The sequence below is a fragment of the Vigna unguiculata genome, chromosome 11 (genome assembly GCF_037176805.1).
Source record: "Vigna unguiculata cultivar grain cowpea cultivar isolate G323 ecotype 2 chromosome 11, ASM3717680v1, whole genome shotgun sequence".
In the NCBI taxonomy this organism is placed as follows: Eukaryota; Viridiplantae; Streptophyta; class Magnoliopsida; order Fabales; family Fabaceae; genus Vigna; species Vigna unguiculata.
In genome coordinates, this window is record NC_140802.1 from 34,632,241 (window position 1) to 34,649,271 (window position 17,031).

Below are 17,031 nucleotides of genomic sequence, written 5' to 3' on the forward strand. Positions count from 1 at the left end.
TGTGGTCTCACGATACAAGTAAGCTGCACAAATGGATCCTTGTACTAGAACTTTGTTTTTGACAAAACACTTTGATTCCCCCATAAATCTTTAGAAATAAAAAATGAATACATTAGGATTGAACACGAGAATAAGATTGCACTGGTTCAAAGTATCAAATTTAGTAATCGTATCACCTTTCAAATGGATACATCCACCTATATTGCACTAGTCTAGCAAGCCATGCTTCATATGGAAGATGAATAGGGAAATTCTCCATTGAATCAAAGAATCATGGAGGAAATATTCTTTCCAATTTGCAAATAATAAAAGGAATATTTTCCTCTAGTTTTCTTAATGAATCCTCCTTTAGTGTCGTTGAGCACAAGTCTTTAAAAAGTGACTAATTTCTATTAGAGGATTTATGCATTGGCAACGAGCTGAACGCAATAAGGAGTAATGTCTCCATGAATACATGAAAATCATGACTCTTCATATTGTGAATACTACCTTTTTCAATATCAGCACATCTTGCCAAGTTTGAAGAATAACCATCTGGCATCCTAAGCTCCTTGATCCAATGACAAACTATTTTAACTTCATCTTTTGTTATGGTGTAATTTTCTTTTGGCTTGAGCCACTTCTCGTTGCCTTGTGACTTCAACTGCAAGTCTTTGCGCTGACTATATAAAATAATATCTCTTCTTGCTTTGTCATTATCTTTTGTCTTGCCACTAACATTCATCACTGTATTGAAGATGTTGTCAAAGAAATTTTTTTCTATATGCATGACATCAAAATTATGTCTTAGCAAGTTATCTTTCCAATATGGAAGATCCTAAAAGATACCTTTCTTAGTCCAATTATGCCACTCTTCATAGTGGCGGATCTAGGTCAAAAAGTTTGAAGGGGCCAAAATTATATTCAAATTTTATATATTTAATTATTATTACTAATATAACAAAAGTATATATAATTCAGTATTGAAATTCTTGTATGTTTTTTCTTACAAAAATTGTAGTTTTGAAATTGTATTTGATATGAAACTCATTTTAAATTAGTCTTTCTAATTTCATATATTTCCCTATATATTCTCATATTTTAGCATGTTTTCTTATAATAATTTTCAAGAAATTAATATGTAACATTCCACCTATAATTCAAACTAATTAATATGAAACTTTCCACTTATAATTCTTTGAATTTTAAGAAATAGTTATCTAATTCAAAAATTGAATTCTTAGTATCATGCTTGAAAATAAGTGAAAAAGTAAATTTGTACTGTTTTTATCTTTAAGGGTATCTTCCCTTTTATCACTTTACAAAAACTAAATATATTATTTAATTGTTCATCAATATACCTATTTAAACAAAAATTAAGATTAAAAAATAATTTATCAAAATCTAATAAAAAATTGAGAAATGTAATTATTAAAAAAAACATGATAATCAAGTCACATGTAAGAAATAGTTATGAGAAAACATATGGTGCATAACTTTTCTTTTTATATTCATAAAAAAATAAATATACAAAAAACTTATAAGATGAAAAAAAACTAAATATCAAACTAATATTTTTCTATCAAGAGAAGGGAAAGAGCTACCTTTTGTATCTTAAAACAGAACGGATGAGAACTAAGAGCGAGAGAATGAATTTATATATAACTTTCTATTTCTTTTTTAAAACAAACAATAAAAGAAGAGATGGTAGAGTAATAAATGAATGCAATACATAAAAAACTTAGAATGAGAGAGAACAACAAAAAGATCTCAATCAATTTTATTATTCTTTATTATGTTTAATTTTTTATTTTATTATTTATTATTTATTAATATTATATATTATATATTTATAAAAAAATAATTTAAAAAATTAAAAGAAATATTTCTAATATATTTAAAAAAAATTAAAAATATCTTACGGGGGCCATGGCCCCCTTTGGACCTTCTAAGGTCCGCCATTGACTCTCCATACCTATCCATCCTTATGACACCATTTTCAGTCACTTTTGGAAAATGTTTCACTCTTCAACAAAGTTGTGATGGAGTCAACCTCGGAGGTGGCCCATCTGTTTCAACTTTCCCTTTGCGACGATGCAAGAATTGACGATGACAACAAACCAACAACTTTTCCTTCCATAATTCAATGTGAATGACTTAGTGTGCTCCATGCAATGCGGACAAGCTAATCTACCATGTGTGCTCCAACCAGATAACATCCCATATGTAGGAAAGTCATTTATAGTCCACATAGAAGTTGCCATCATTAGGAAATTTTGCTTCCTTGAAACATCATATGTCCAAATACCACTCCACAACTTATTCAAATCATCAATCAAAGGCTCTAGATAAACATCTATCGATGCCTTTAGATTCGATGGACTTGGAATTAGACACATAAAAAACATATAAGGCTTAGTCATACACATCTCATGTGGAAGATTGTAAGGAGTAACAATCACAGGCCAACAAGAATAGGGTGATGATGATTCTTGAATGTACGAATTAAATCCATTTGAACATAGACCAATTCGAATGTTACAGGGATAATTAGCAAAAGATGGATGCTTTCGATCAAATCATGCATATTCACCTAAGATGAAAAACAAAAGAATCAAGTTAAACATTTGAGTATAAACAAACATGAGCAAGTCACTTAAGAAAAAAATAGGAATGGCATATGATGGCCCATCCTTTACATTAAAGCTCAAGACTCACAAGGTCAAAACTCTTTCAAAAAAGATTTAATCAAGAAATTCTCAAATCAACTCAATTAGCAAATCATAGAAACAATCCACTCATATCAACATGACTTTTATTTTTCCAAAATTATGATCATCCCAATTAGTGAATCAAATCCTAAAAATCCAATGTCAATATGTTTTATTGAAAGCAGGGAAATATTTTTGTACATTTCTTATGAGACATATTGTTTAAAAGTTTCACTTAGTAAAAAGTTAATAATTTCACAATTTTCTCAAAAAGAAATCATAATTTTTTTTTCTTTTTAAATGAAAACAAAAACAAAAAATTGAAAAACAGAAAAAAGAAAAATTCTACCTACAGTTTGTTTCCCCCACACTTATTTCAAAAAAAAATGTCCTTGATGGACTTATTTTGTGGAGGAAATGAAAAATCTTGTGACTATTGGCTCAATTTGGCCATATGTCAAAATTTATTTTCTTTAATTTTATAAAGTACAAGTCAGCTTGTACAATTTTATTAAAGAAAAGAAAAACACATATTTTTTAATTTTTTTTAATATTTTTAAAATTAAAAACAGAAACCAAAAACAAACATGCATGCAATTTAACTTTTCTATCAACAATGATTTCAAAAGAATTTGAATCTAAGCTTTTTACCTGTTGCAACAACCGTTCTTCTTTTTCTGCAGCCATGTCAACAAAGATAACCATTGAAAACTTATTTGCATCATTCACATCAACAAACTTGATGTGTGGAGTGTGTGGCTTCAACTCAACTTGAGCATCATCAAGTGCATTCGGATGGTTAAGCGAATCATCAGTAATCCTCATAATTTCCTCTTCTGAGCAAAAATTTTCACCTGGTGTTGTTGACTCTGCTACTTCATCATTAACCAAGTTAGTTGCAATAGTAGATGCTTTAGCTGCATCTTCGAATATTGTTGGCTCTTCAACTGCACTTGGTTCCTCTATTGTATTGTTCTCACAACTTTGCTCTTGAAAATGATCATTTGTACTCATATCCTCATCAACGGGTACAACTTTATATTCACATTGAGCATCGTCAACATATCCATCAGTAGATATGTTTGTGTGAGAATCTTTAATTTCTTCATCAACTTCAGCAACATCCTTAATATGTCCATCAGTAGACATATTACTATGACAATCATTATATCCATCAGTAGATATATCAATGTGATGTGATTCTGCTATTGGTTGTTCAGACTGATTCTGCAAGTTTTGTGTGGCGGTATTAATCATCTCTTTCTGATCTGTTTGATTCATCTTCATCATTTTAGTCATTATATTCATCATATCTTCCAAAGTGATCTTTCTCACTGCATCATTCATGAGCTGACTCAAATCTTCAAACATTTGTTTAGCTCTGATGGCCAACTTCAGAAGCACATCTTTGATTTCATGACGAAGTTCGTTAAAATTTGGATTTTCAGGAAATCTCTGATGGGGTTGAGGGGTGGTATTACCAGTTACAAGTAATTCTATGAAGTTGTTCTTACTTGCATCCCTCAACATATCAGACAATATTTGCTTATTTTCGTACCACTCTTGCTCAATATTTCTGCATCATTGATCAACTCGAAACCTTTCATCCATGGACTCTAATTTCTCTATAACTTCACCCATTAATATCATAACTTCCCTGTAAGATAGTCCATTGGTTGCTTCAACTTGCTGTGGTGGTACATATTGTTGCTGAAAACTATTTGGAACATATGGTTATTGAGGTGGACACTCAGAATATGGTTGTTGCTCATATCCCAAAAAAGATGATCTAGGATATAGATCATTAAATTGTCGTAAAGTTAACCCACTTATATCAGGTGCAGAAGTAGGTGTGACAATTTGTTGTTGATAATCATATGGTTGCTGTGATAGCAATTGTAATCCATTTGAAAACTACAATGTTGATTATTTTTGTATGAAAAATTATTTTGCATTTTTGAAAGAGATTTTCTGAAAAGAAATAAGTTGAAAGCTTGTTGAGTAGACTTCCAGGAAAGAGAGGTGTGTCTCAATGGACAACTTAAGTACCTTATCTTTCCTTAGCCAAAGTTTTTCCCAACTAGTTTCACAAATTTCCCAACAAAATTCCTCAAACAAAAACTATGCTTAAAAAAATAACTAAACAAAATAAAATAAAATAACTAAAGAAAATAAAAAAAATGTTAGAACAAAAATTGAGAAAAGAAAATGGTAGTGATAAACAAAAAATAAAAATAAAAATAAATAAAAATAAAAAATAAAATCAAAAGAATAAAAACAAAAAAAAGAACTAAAATGATAAAAATTCTAACCGTGTTCCCCGGCAACGACGCCAAATTTGATAACGCTGTCGTTGACGCGATCAAATTAATACTACTAAACTATAACAACATCAGTATTACTAAGATATATAGTAGTCAACAAAATAGATAGGGTAAAGTAAGCCAAAGTCGTTTCCCAATGAACACGAAATTGATTTTTAACAAATTAGTTTTTATAAAACTATACAAGAGTTAGTCAAATAAAATTATAAAAATATGAGGGATAAAGATAAAAAGATAAAATAAGATATAAACAATAGTAAAGAAAATAGATTGATTCCATTGTTTTTTCAAAATAGATTCATCATCGGTTATCTAAAGATTATTGCTCAATTAATTATTGTTGTAAATTTACAAATTAATCAATGTAAAGTCACAATTAATTTGTTGGCGTTCTCACTTTTAACCAAAGTACAATCTCAATTAAAAGTGAGAACTTTTAGATTATCCATAGTAAATTCAACCAAAGTACAGTCTCAATCAAATTTATTATGCCTAATCATGTTTATTCTTTTATCTCCTCACCAAATAAAAAGCTTAATTAATCAAAGTAAAGTCTCAATTAATTGTAGTTAGAGTAAATACCTTTAACCAAAGTAAAGTCTCAATTATTGGTAAAAACTCATTTAATCATATGAAAGTTTCTAAATAAAATCAAAGTAAAGTCTCAATTCAATTTAAAAACCCTTGGACTCATATGACCAACATGCATATAGATTTAAAATCATTACTTCTTATGTGATTTAAAGATAAAAGACATAGATGAATGAAAACCTCAACAATAATAAAAAGAGCAAAGAAATTAATTTATCTAACCTCAGAATCCAATTAAGAAATTTCAATGGAATCAACCCAAGAAGTTTAGCAATCCATGGAATACAAAATAATAAGAAGAATATAGAGAAGAAAAGAGAGAGAAAGGAAACGAAATTAGGCACCCCTAAGGGTTCCAAAACTTCGAAGTCCCGAACTTGTTCTTCTGCTTCTCCCTTGATCTCTTTATATAGGAATTGGACTGGACTTTTATGTTGCTAAAACCTCTCAAAGATAAATATTCAAAGATATTTGGAGAGATATAGACTATTTGACAAATATAGTTGGTTAATAATTTATGATATAATTAAATAAATAAATTATTTAAAGATATCTAATAAATTATCACCAAATAATATTTGTACTAATTTTCTAAATAGTCCTTTTTCAATCTTATAGTCCAATTTTGCAGAGACATCCAAAAATATCAATATTTGCAGTTAAACCTTCTCTTTTGATCAATCTTTGACTTTTTGACCAGATTTGACTAACTTTGACCAGATTTGAATATTTGACCAGCTTTGACCACTTTGATTGTGTAATGACAGGATGACACGTGGCAGAGTAAACTTTCTCCAAACTAGGGTTCCTGCAGGTGCAATGGAGGTTACGGCTGCCGTCGAATAGTGGTGGCGGAAGTGGCTCACGGTGCAGACGCGGTGGTGGTGTTGCGTCATGGTGCGTGAAGACACTGCAATGGCTGCGCGAACCCTTTCTGGTTCGTGGGTGGGTATGGAGGCGCGCTGCAGTGATGATGGAGAACGCTATTGTGTGCTCGCGAGAAAGATGGAAGCTTCCATGGTTCATGACGTTTCTGCTGATTTCTTCGGCGACTTGGTCTGATGTGAACACAGAGGGATGGAGGTCTGCTGCCAGTTTTTGCAAGGTGCAGGCGGCAAATCATGATTTTTTGTAGCTTGATGGTGCAAGTTCAGGCGGTGGACGTTCGTGAATGGTGCACAAATCTGGTTCGTAGGTTGCTCGCGGTGTGCTCGCGAGGGAGTGGTCTGTAGCGCACATTTATGTTCCTCACGGTGGCGTTAATGGTGGAGATCTCATGGTGCATAACTCACGATGTTTTTCAGGTTTGGTCACGCTGGTGGCTGCTGGAACGTTGACTGACGGTGGAAGGGTGGCGAGTGTTGCTGCCGGCATGGTGATGGTGGGAGAAGAGAAAAATTTGGGATATGATTACATTTGTGAGATGGAAAAAGATGATGACGTGGCAGTGTCTAATTGATGCATATGTGTTTGCAAGGATTAGTGCCACGTGGCTTGTTCTGGTTGGCCAATTTTAAAAGTTGAGGATCGCCACATGGCAACATCTTGTTGAGTGGAGTTTAAGTGGTAGGAGGGGTGCAAGTTAGTAGAAACTGGGGTTCATAGCAGGTTTTTGGTGGTCCACTTTAGAAGGAGTGTGTAAATAAAAATAGGGGGTGCATAATAGGTTTTTGGTGAGACCTATTTAGAACTTATTTAAAGGTGGTTTGGAACTTCAATCAATTTATTTTTCCACCTTAAATGAGTTTAATCTTCACTTCAGCTCATCAACAAACGTTAAAATATCCAAAAATAATTTTATGCAGCTAAAAATCACTTTTTAAGACATTTTTATCACACAAGTTCAAATAGCCTAATTATCAGAATTATCAATTAAATCACTCTTTAAGCACATAAATTCAATTAAATACCCAGAATTAAACATTGAATGATGGCAAAAATACGCACTCATCAGTGCTTCCAAGCTTGCCCATTAGATGGATAACGTAGCATGTCTTGTATTTTGTTCACATCATGCTATGTCATATGTTATGTTGTTTGCATTGAAGAAAACATTCTTTGTAGTCTTGGAATTATGGGCAGGTAGAACATGGACTTCAAAGGAATTGGTTTTTTTGTTGCTCTGGCCTGGATGGATTGTGCGTTATCGATGTTGCCCATAAAATTTGCATTGGAGCAAGGATGCATCATTTTTCCATTATCATTGTCATAGAAAATCATACAGTCATTCACACAACAATCAATCTTCTTAGACTCTAATCCCAACTTTGAAAATAATCTCTTTGCTTCATAATAATTATTGGGCAAAGAATTATTTGGTGGTGTTAGATCTAAAATGAGTTTTGCAATGTTGTCGAAGACTTGGTTGGGAACGTTCTAGTTGGATGTGAAGGACAAAAGTCTAATGCATACTAACAATTTTGACTCTGTTACCCCTTCAAATACAGGTTCATTTGCCTCTGCTAATAAATTGTAAAATCTTCGAGTGAACTCATTTGGAGACTCTTCTAAACGACTATCGTCTGCTTTTTCAAATGAAGCATGTTGGCCAAGAGCATTATTTAACATCTCTTACTTATAAATTGTTTGATTCATCTTAGAGGTATGAGCAATCGTGCTTGAACTAGGAAAGCGTCTTTCATGCTAACCCGAATAAACAGAGGGCACTTCTTCACCGTAAAATGACCAAATCAAGTAATTTGACATGAATCCTTTTTTGTAGAGATGAACTTTAACTTCCTCGTCTTTCAAAATGTGATTACATTCGCACTTGACGCAAGGACATATAATCCTTCCCTCAATAGCATAATATTTATATTATCGAGAAGTTTGGATAAACTATTCAACTCCTATCACAAAAGTTTCCTTCAAGCCTCTCCTACCACTGTAACAACGATCATACACTCAACAACGGGGCAATTAAAGATTTATAGATTTCTAGAGTAGTCCTACAGTGGTGTCTTAGATTTAGATATTGAAATTATCTTGTACTTACTCATTTTTAGGAAGTAAATATATAAAGTAGGAGTTATAGACCAGTTTTAGTTTTAGGTTACTTTAGGAAGGATTTCTAGGTTCGGATAGGCTACATACTTTTCAGCAATAAGTAGATTAATTCTAGTCTTATTTCACTATTTCAAACTTGTACGAATTAGTCTACATAGATTAAGGTTTCTTGTTTAAGGTTCTCCTATTACTCTACTATAATTAGTTTTTAAGTAGTGTAGTTTCTAGGTTGTTATAGGCAAATTTAATGTTCCTAAAATTCAGTTTAGTTTCTTAGCACTTATAATGTCTCTACATAATTTCTTACCTTTTCCAAATTCTAGCTTAGTTTTGATAATAGTTTCTTACCTAAGTTTGGTTTTAGAGTTAAGTTTAGTTTAGACTTTGAGTTAGTTTTATAGTTTACATAATCATTAGTTAGCATGTACGACCCCTAGGCTTAGCACATAGAATTAGCTTAGTTAGTGAATCTAGTCACTAGTGCATAATGGGTTTTTTACAGTGCCCTATATGTCTCGGTTCACCTACAAACAAGGCATACGAAGACGCGATGGCACTTTTGTAACTTTTTCGAACTTTTATGCCTTGGTTGTACTTAGAACCGAGGCATAAATCCCCTAAAAAATTTATTTTTCTTGCTGCATTGATATTTTTAAACTGGTAGCAGACTTTTATGCCTCGGGTCACATCTAATCGAGGCAGATAGATGTTTATGCCTCGGTTTAAAATCAATCGAGGTAATAAGCTTTCTTAGGGTTTAAAAGAAATCGTGCCATTGTTCGTCTTCTTCGCGTGGAGCAGCGACCATTTCTCTTTCTTCCATTTCTGAATGCCATTATTGTAGAACGCAAAGCTCCTTCTTCCATGTAGTTGTAGTTTCGTCTCTCCACCACCGATTCACCGTTGAACGAGCCTCCTCCATCGCGCAAGCCTCCTCCATTGTTGTCGTCGCAGAGGTTACGAAGCCGCCTCCATTTTCACCATTCAATCCTGCTTGTAGGTATGTGCTTCTCCTTTTTTAAATCGTAAAACTCTCCTGTTGGTTTCGAACATCGATGTGTGTGTCGAAGTCGTGATTTGGCTCATGGTGGTTAGTCGTGGGATGTTTCAAATTTTCTATTCAGATATGGTGGTCAAGAGAGGTTGTTCTGCATTGCCGGTAAGATAAATGAAGGCGTCGTGAAGTTGTTCCAGTGTGATGCGGTGGTCAAAGATGGTGGTGACGACACACTGGCGGCATTTAGGGTTTGAATGGTGGGTATGGTTTCTGATTTGGGAGAAGGTTGAAGATAATGATGTGACACACTGTGATTGGTATAGGTGTGTGTACAACGATGGTGGCTACAATGATACTTCTATTGGGTCAGAAAGTACCTTTTTTTTTAAATTTGTGAAGCACATTGGGCCTCGATTCCCTCTAGAACTGAGGCAGTAACCCTCGCATATGCCTCAGTTCATAACTGAGGCATAAACATATCTTTTTTTTACCTCACCAGCATATGCCTCGGGTGTAAAACCGAAGCCAAAAAGCCAAAATAACCGCGGCATAATCTCTTCCCTACACTAGTGAGTGCATTCAATTATGTCTAGTTTTCATTCCTTTAGGTGAATAAAAGACTAACTTATGTTTGGTAACTTGTGTGCAGGATAAAACATTCTAAAGAATGGTTGAAAATTTATTGGAAATTTGAATTTGTGGCATCCAACAGCTACACACAAAGATGAAGGAAAATTTAAGAGCATTTCTAGAATGGAAGTTTGACCTTAGGGTTCACTTTCAAATATGAAGGCTGGATTGGTGATTCAAGAGTTGGAAGCCCTCAAGAACACTAAAAGGGATTGGAATACAACAAAAGTATCATGAAATCAACACTCATTCCACCAAACATAGTTAGTTTAGTTAGCTTTTGGTATTGACTCTTGGGTATTTTTAACTAGAGTAGCTAGTTGACAACTAGGTGTGTTATTGGCCGTATAAAACACTCAAAACAGAAAGCAAATCATCAATTTAATAGTTTACACTAGCTTTAACACACAAACCAAATACATCAAACCTTCTTCAAAATAATAAGTTCATAGCTTATACTAGAATCACCAAAATTGAATCACTTGGACTGCCCAACTGTAGTCTATTTCAAGAATAGTCTTTCTCCAATTAATCACAATCAATTTGGCACCTAGCAGATCAAATAAACCAAAATTTTTCAGCTAGGCACAACATTCCTAATTCCAAAGTTCAATTAGAAACAAACATAATTAATAAGTAAGTAAATCTGCAACAATTCAGACAAAGTAACAAACATGTGACAAATTGAATATGCCAAAATCACCTTATATATCTTCAAACAAGTTAGAAACAAGTTGATTAAATTATGTGCAATAGAAGTTAATCAAGCCTTGCTATTAAGCACTCCCCAAGTCCATAAATCTACCCCAAGTCCCAAGTCCATCTCAAACACTAACACTTTAAATGCATGACCATCCTAATAAACCCCAACACAAAACACTACCAGACAGTATCAACATTTTACAACCGAACTCAACAAATGTATAAAAAGTAGAGCATTGCGCAATCTGAAGTGGGTGACCGTAATGCACATGAGCCAAAAACAACCATAACAACCCCGGTCACGCGAACATTGCAACCTTCCACGATTGTGCTCGCAGCTCTGACGTTCTCAACCTACAAAACACTTCATGATTTAGATGAGATGGATTGGATGGCGAAAAGATGAAGAAATACACTCACCAACATCTTGTCCGTCCATCAACGATGTGCTGCCATGAGGATTGCAGCAGTGACAAGAATTATTAATAGGAGACAACGTGAGCAACATTAAGGGCGATGGCACTGGGGACATTACCGTTCTTATCGGATCTCTGACGGCAAGCGAGCTTCGTCTAGGCAGGGCGAGAGGCTGGGGCGAGAGAAGGCAGAGAATTGTGATGTTGGGGAAAATTATCTGATTTGGGGGAGGGAGTTTGAAATAAGTTTTTTATTGACTGACATACCGAAGGATTTACCCACATATATGGCTGTTAGTAAAGGCTATCCACCCTATCGACGACATTATTGACGGTTCAGTGGCCCACTATATATTCTCACCTAATTATCGACGGATACATCCGTCGATAAATTCAACATTTACATCCGCTGATAAATCTGTCGGTAAGAAAAATTTCCGAAGGAATTATTCTGTCGGTAAATATCCGTCAATAATACTATTTTTTTTTGTAGTGAGTACACTTCATTCATTCATACAGTTACAAATTATAAAAAAACAAATTATAAAAAATTAATACTTGCTTGGCCTTCTTAGAGGATAATTTGTTTTTATAAAAGATTATAAAAAAAAATTATTAAGTATGTTGATTCATACTTAATACAGATATTCTAGTTGGAAGATATGCAAACCTTTGAAATGAAAAGGGCAACGTAAGTTAAGAACGCATCATAGTTTAATAGGAAAAAATCATTAGTGCATGCATTAGTTATAACCCATAAAAGTGAGGAAAATCCACTGGAAACATGCTTCGTAATCTAACAAAAGAGAATATAAATGATTTACCAACTTACTAAATAGTTCAACCTAAAACTTGAAACTAGGGGTGGGCAAAAAATTTAATTTTCTTGATCCAATCCACTTTTGCTCCAATCCACTCCATTTATAATCCATTTTATTAAAAATCTAATCCATTTAAAATCCATTTAATGGATATGGATTCCAATCTAATTTACATTTTATATATCTTATGGATTGGATAACCATTTTATAAATCAAGATTTTTAAATATGAATAATCCAAAAAATCCAATCCAAATTTTCAATTTAAATTTTTAGTTGGGTTAGACTAAAAGTTGAGATGAACTATGCTAAATTCAGACTTGGATGGGCCTTGCTCGACGACCTATACGGATCGAACACGCCCGACAACCATAAGAGGTTGGGCGGGCCTAAAGATATTAACGAGATAGGCGGGCCCGACAAACCGAACGAGTCGATCAGGCCCAATGACCTGATGAGTCACGCGGACCCGAAATCACGAACGGACCAGGCAGAACCAATGATGAAAACAGGTCAGGCAGCCCAAAGACCCGAACGAGTCAGGCAGGCCCAAAAACCTGAACAGGCTTGACAACCCAAACGGGCCCGAAGACCCAGATGGGCCGAACGACCTGGCGACCCGGACCGGCCGGACGACCCGGATGGGCCTGCCAACCCGGACGGGCCTGACAACCCGGACGAGCCTGACGACCCGAACGGGCCCGACGACCCGGATGGGTCTGACGACCTACACGGGCCTTACGACCCAGATGGGCACGACGACACGAACGGGCCGGACGACCCGAATGGGCCCGACGATCCGAACGGACATGACAACTTGGACGACCCTGACAGGCTTGGCGACCCGGATGAGACTGACGACCGACACGGGCCTTACGACCCGGATGGCACGATGACACGAACGAGCCCTACGACCCGGACGGGCCCTACGACCTAGATGGGCTCGACGTCCCGGACAGGCCCTACGAACTGGATGGGCCCGATGACTCAAACGGACCTGATGAGCTTGACGTACCTGACGACCCAGACGGGCCCCACGATTCGAACGTGCCCGACTACCCGATTGGGCCCGACTATTTGGACCTGTCCGTCCGGGTCGTCTGGGTCGTTGGGCCCATTCGTGTCGTCCGGTCCGTTCGCGTCGTCGAGCCTGTTTGTGTTTTCGGGCCCGTTCGGGTTGTCCGGCCCGTTCGGGTTGTTGAGCCCGTTCGGGTCATCGGGCCCGTCTGGGTCGTTCGGGTCGTCGGGCCCGTCTGGATCGTCCGGGTTGTCGGGTCCGTCCGGATCGTCGATCTCATCTGAGTCATTCGGGCCTTAATGACACAAGTTTTAAGAAATTTAATTTAAATTTCTTTTATTAAAAATGGATTCTGGATTTTAAACTTGATCCAAATATTTGGATTGGATTTAAATCTTGATCCAAATATTTGGATCTGAATTCTAAAAAAATTCAAACTACTTTTGCTAAAAAAATGGATTTGGGTGAAAAATCTAACCCAATTATTTGAATATAAAATGGATGTGGATTGGACATTAAATATCCAATCCATGCCCACCCCTACTTGAAACAACAACTTACCATGCTCCCAGCCTTTTGGATATTGTTACCATTACGGGTTTAAAGCCCACAGAAACACGTAACACCTCTCTTTCTACCCTCTTGTTGTTAGCATGGAGAAAGACATTCATTAAGATATGAAAGCTATGGTAGCTTTCTTGCTGACCACTTCATCAACGACGATGAAGTAGGAGTTTCTCTTGAAGGACATGTTGTCTTTCTCGTTTGTGTACCCATGTTTTTAGTCCTCAGTTGATTCAAATTTCTTCACAATTTTTTAACCTTGCTTACCTCCTTCATATTTGTTCCCGACTATCTGCTTGGAAAAACTTGTGCTTTCCCATGTATATACCTCTTTTTCTGAAGTTGTTGATGTGTTAGGTTCACAACCTCTTCAAGGCAATCACTCTTCTCCTTTTTGGTTTATCCAGTTGTGGATGACATCCCTTTTTAAGTTTAACATTCCACATAACACTGATCTTTTTTTCTCGCACCACTCTCTCAAAGGTGTAAGATTAGCTCAATGTTACCCTTCATTGATGGGTAAAGGAAAGTCTGGTTTGTATTTGATTTACTCAAAGCCTTGTTCGTCTCATAGGGCCCTCTTGGTATACTACGTGGTTCCCAATCTCTACCCTCGATGTACCAGCTAAGCTTATTAAAGTTTGGAGCAAGTATTTGACCTGAGATATATTTTAGTACCAGGCTTCCATTACACAGATGTCAAGTTCCATGCTTATCATCCTTAGTCCTTTCTCGTCAATTTGGTTTGAGTCAATACGTTCTTTATCCTCAACTCCGGTGTGTCAATAATCCTACTTTTTCGTTCAATAGAAATAATTTGCCTTAGGAGTTGGAAAGGGTTTTACCCAAAGTTCCGCTAAGTTTCTTCTCTTGTAATTTTGAGAATAATAGTTACTGTACCATTATCTTTTGCAAATGGTGTTTCCAATGAATTTTCAAAGAGAAACCGATTTGGAACAATATTGAATTGTAGGTCACTTCCAAAAAGAATAAAGACAGATACTCGATTTGCCTTGATATATAATTTGAGAAGTACTATCATGTTTTTTATAATCCATTAAGAGAGAAAAATACGGCAAAATGCATAAGATCCACTGATATATCAATCAATGCAATTATTGGAGATGTGACTGCACACCGGTACAGTGATGTGAACACAAACACGAAAGAAAAGTTACAAGCTCGACTAATCATACATAAAAAGGAAAAGGAAAGGGAGAGAGACATATACAATCATGCATAGAAAGGAAAAGGAAAGGGAGAGAGACATATACAGTTGAAAAACAAATTAGAAAAAACATTTCATATATAGATTCCATTCCATCACATAATTAATGAAATACAAGATAATTGAAGGGCCTTTATTGGTGCATAGTGCTTCTCCTTGGCAGCAGTGGAGTTATATAATAATATGGCACACAGAACAGTCCAAAAGAGGGTATAACTGTCAGGGATAAATCTCGATGAGAGACCTCAAACCCACGATTGGAGTTATCTTGTAGTCACTGAAACCAGCAGAGAAAATGATCTTAGCCCATTCTTTCTCAGTCCTCTCTTTTCCAGGATACAACACCATCACAACCATATCAACCATGAGCTGTGTTTCAGTTGATTCATAATCAAGCTTTTCACTCTCCATCACCATGTCTATCGCTATCACCTTCTTCTTTACTCCCTCCTTGCATTTCTTCAGTATTCTCACACACTGCTCGTCATTCCAGTCATGCAATATCCACTGCATCATCAATCAACGCAATCAGGGACCAATGTCCAAAACTAAAACTACTTAATAATCAAATTTTACCTTCAATAGAACGGCATCTGCAGGAGGAACCCACTCAAACATGTCACCTCCAACAAATTTTAAGTTCTGAGATCCTTGTAAGTCGGCAACAACATGTGGGAGATCAAATACGGTGCAGTCTATGTGAGGGAATGCGTTGGCAATCGCCTTTGCCATGGTACCTGTGCCTCCCCCAACATCAACAACTGACTCCAACCCCTTCAACACTCCCCCACACCTCTCAATCACCACATTGGAAACCAATTCAGCGTCACTCGCCATCGCATCATTGAAAAGCTGATTCAGTTTTTGATCACGCCCAGCGTAGTCCCATATTTTCATCCCATGTGCTGTTTGGAATGGCGAGGGATCATCATTCCTGAACCATGTAGCCAATCCATGCCATGGCTTTGTCAAAATTGGATCAAGCATTGCATGCAAGAAAGGTGTCACACTCAAGGGGTTGTCCTTCAATAGCAGAGTGGATGCATCCGTCAACACATAACCCATTTCAACCTCATTCTCATTCACCTTCACTTCAGAGAAGAACCCAGAATGGGTCAAGATTCGCATCAACCGGTAGATGTTGTTGGCTTTGGAAGGATTCATTGATAGTGAAGCAGTGAGTTGTGAGAGTGGCATGGGTTCACCATGCTTGTGTATGATGTCAGGTATTCCCAAATCAATTGCGCATTTGAGGGACATGGAATTTATGAAGCTGAAAATGTGATTCCAAACATGGGTTTGAGCAGCAAGTAGTTTTGAGACACGATCTTCACTCTTGCACTCCATAGTTTTTCTGTCTTAACTATACTCAAGGTAATAGGTTGGTGGATGGATATGTTGATGAAACCTCAAATTAGTTTTGGTCTATATTTATAAGCCAAACTGTGTTCTATTTCCTGAAGCCAATACAACAATAACACAGGTTTATCACGTGATACCATATTTCAACTAACATTAATTAACACTTGATTTCTCCCTAATTAATAACGAGCCGAAAGCTATGCACTCGTTCTTATCATTCCGTTAATTAAATTATATTATATATTTCATGTTTTTAAGGTGTGTATAATTTCTACTTCGGATAAACATATAGAACTTAAGGTGTGTATAATTAATGATGTATCTTATAAAGATTGGTGTATCTATCATGCAAGCGTGTATCACCTACTCTTGTCTAGAAATAGGGTCAATTTGTACCTGCTGAATTAAAAACATTTTAGGAATTCTGACCTAAATTTTCATCTTCGTTGTGAAGGTTATTTTGTTTATACTAATCGGTTTACAATTAAGTTTTGCTAAAAATCTCATTAACTACTTCAGATAGAAAACTTCTACTGCACCTAGACGACCTCATACAATTATACGGTAAAACTCGCCTATATAAACCCCCGCAAACATGCAAACGGCACCTAGGCGGCCTAACAAAAACCATCCACACTTTTCATCCTTTGCCGTTATGTCTCCACCGACAAAGGCTGGAGGAC

General features: G+C 36.0%; 1 protein-coding gene across 1 annotated transcript; it reads right to left on the reverse strand.

Annotated features, from left to right (window-relative positions):
* Window positions 1-15,034: 15,034 nt before the first annotated feature.
* Window positions 15,035-16,405, reverse strand: LOC114168163 (putative O-methyltransferase 3). Its single transcript, XM_028052899.2, has 2 exons — window positions 15,563-16,405; window positions 15,035-15,493 (listed from the first exon to the last, which is right to left on the reverse strand). The coding sequence occupies exons 1-2, from the start codon at window positions 16,331-16,333 to the stop codon at window positions 15,206-15,208; spliced, it is 1,059 nt and encodes a 352-aa protein (XP_027908700.2). The 5' UTR covers window positions 16,334-16,405; the 3' UTR covers window positions 15,035-15,205.
* Between the last annotated feature and the right edge of the window lie 626 nt (window positions 16,406-17,031).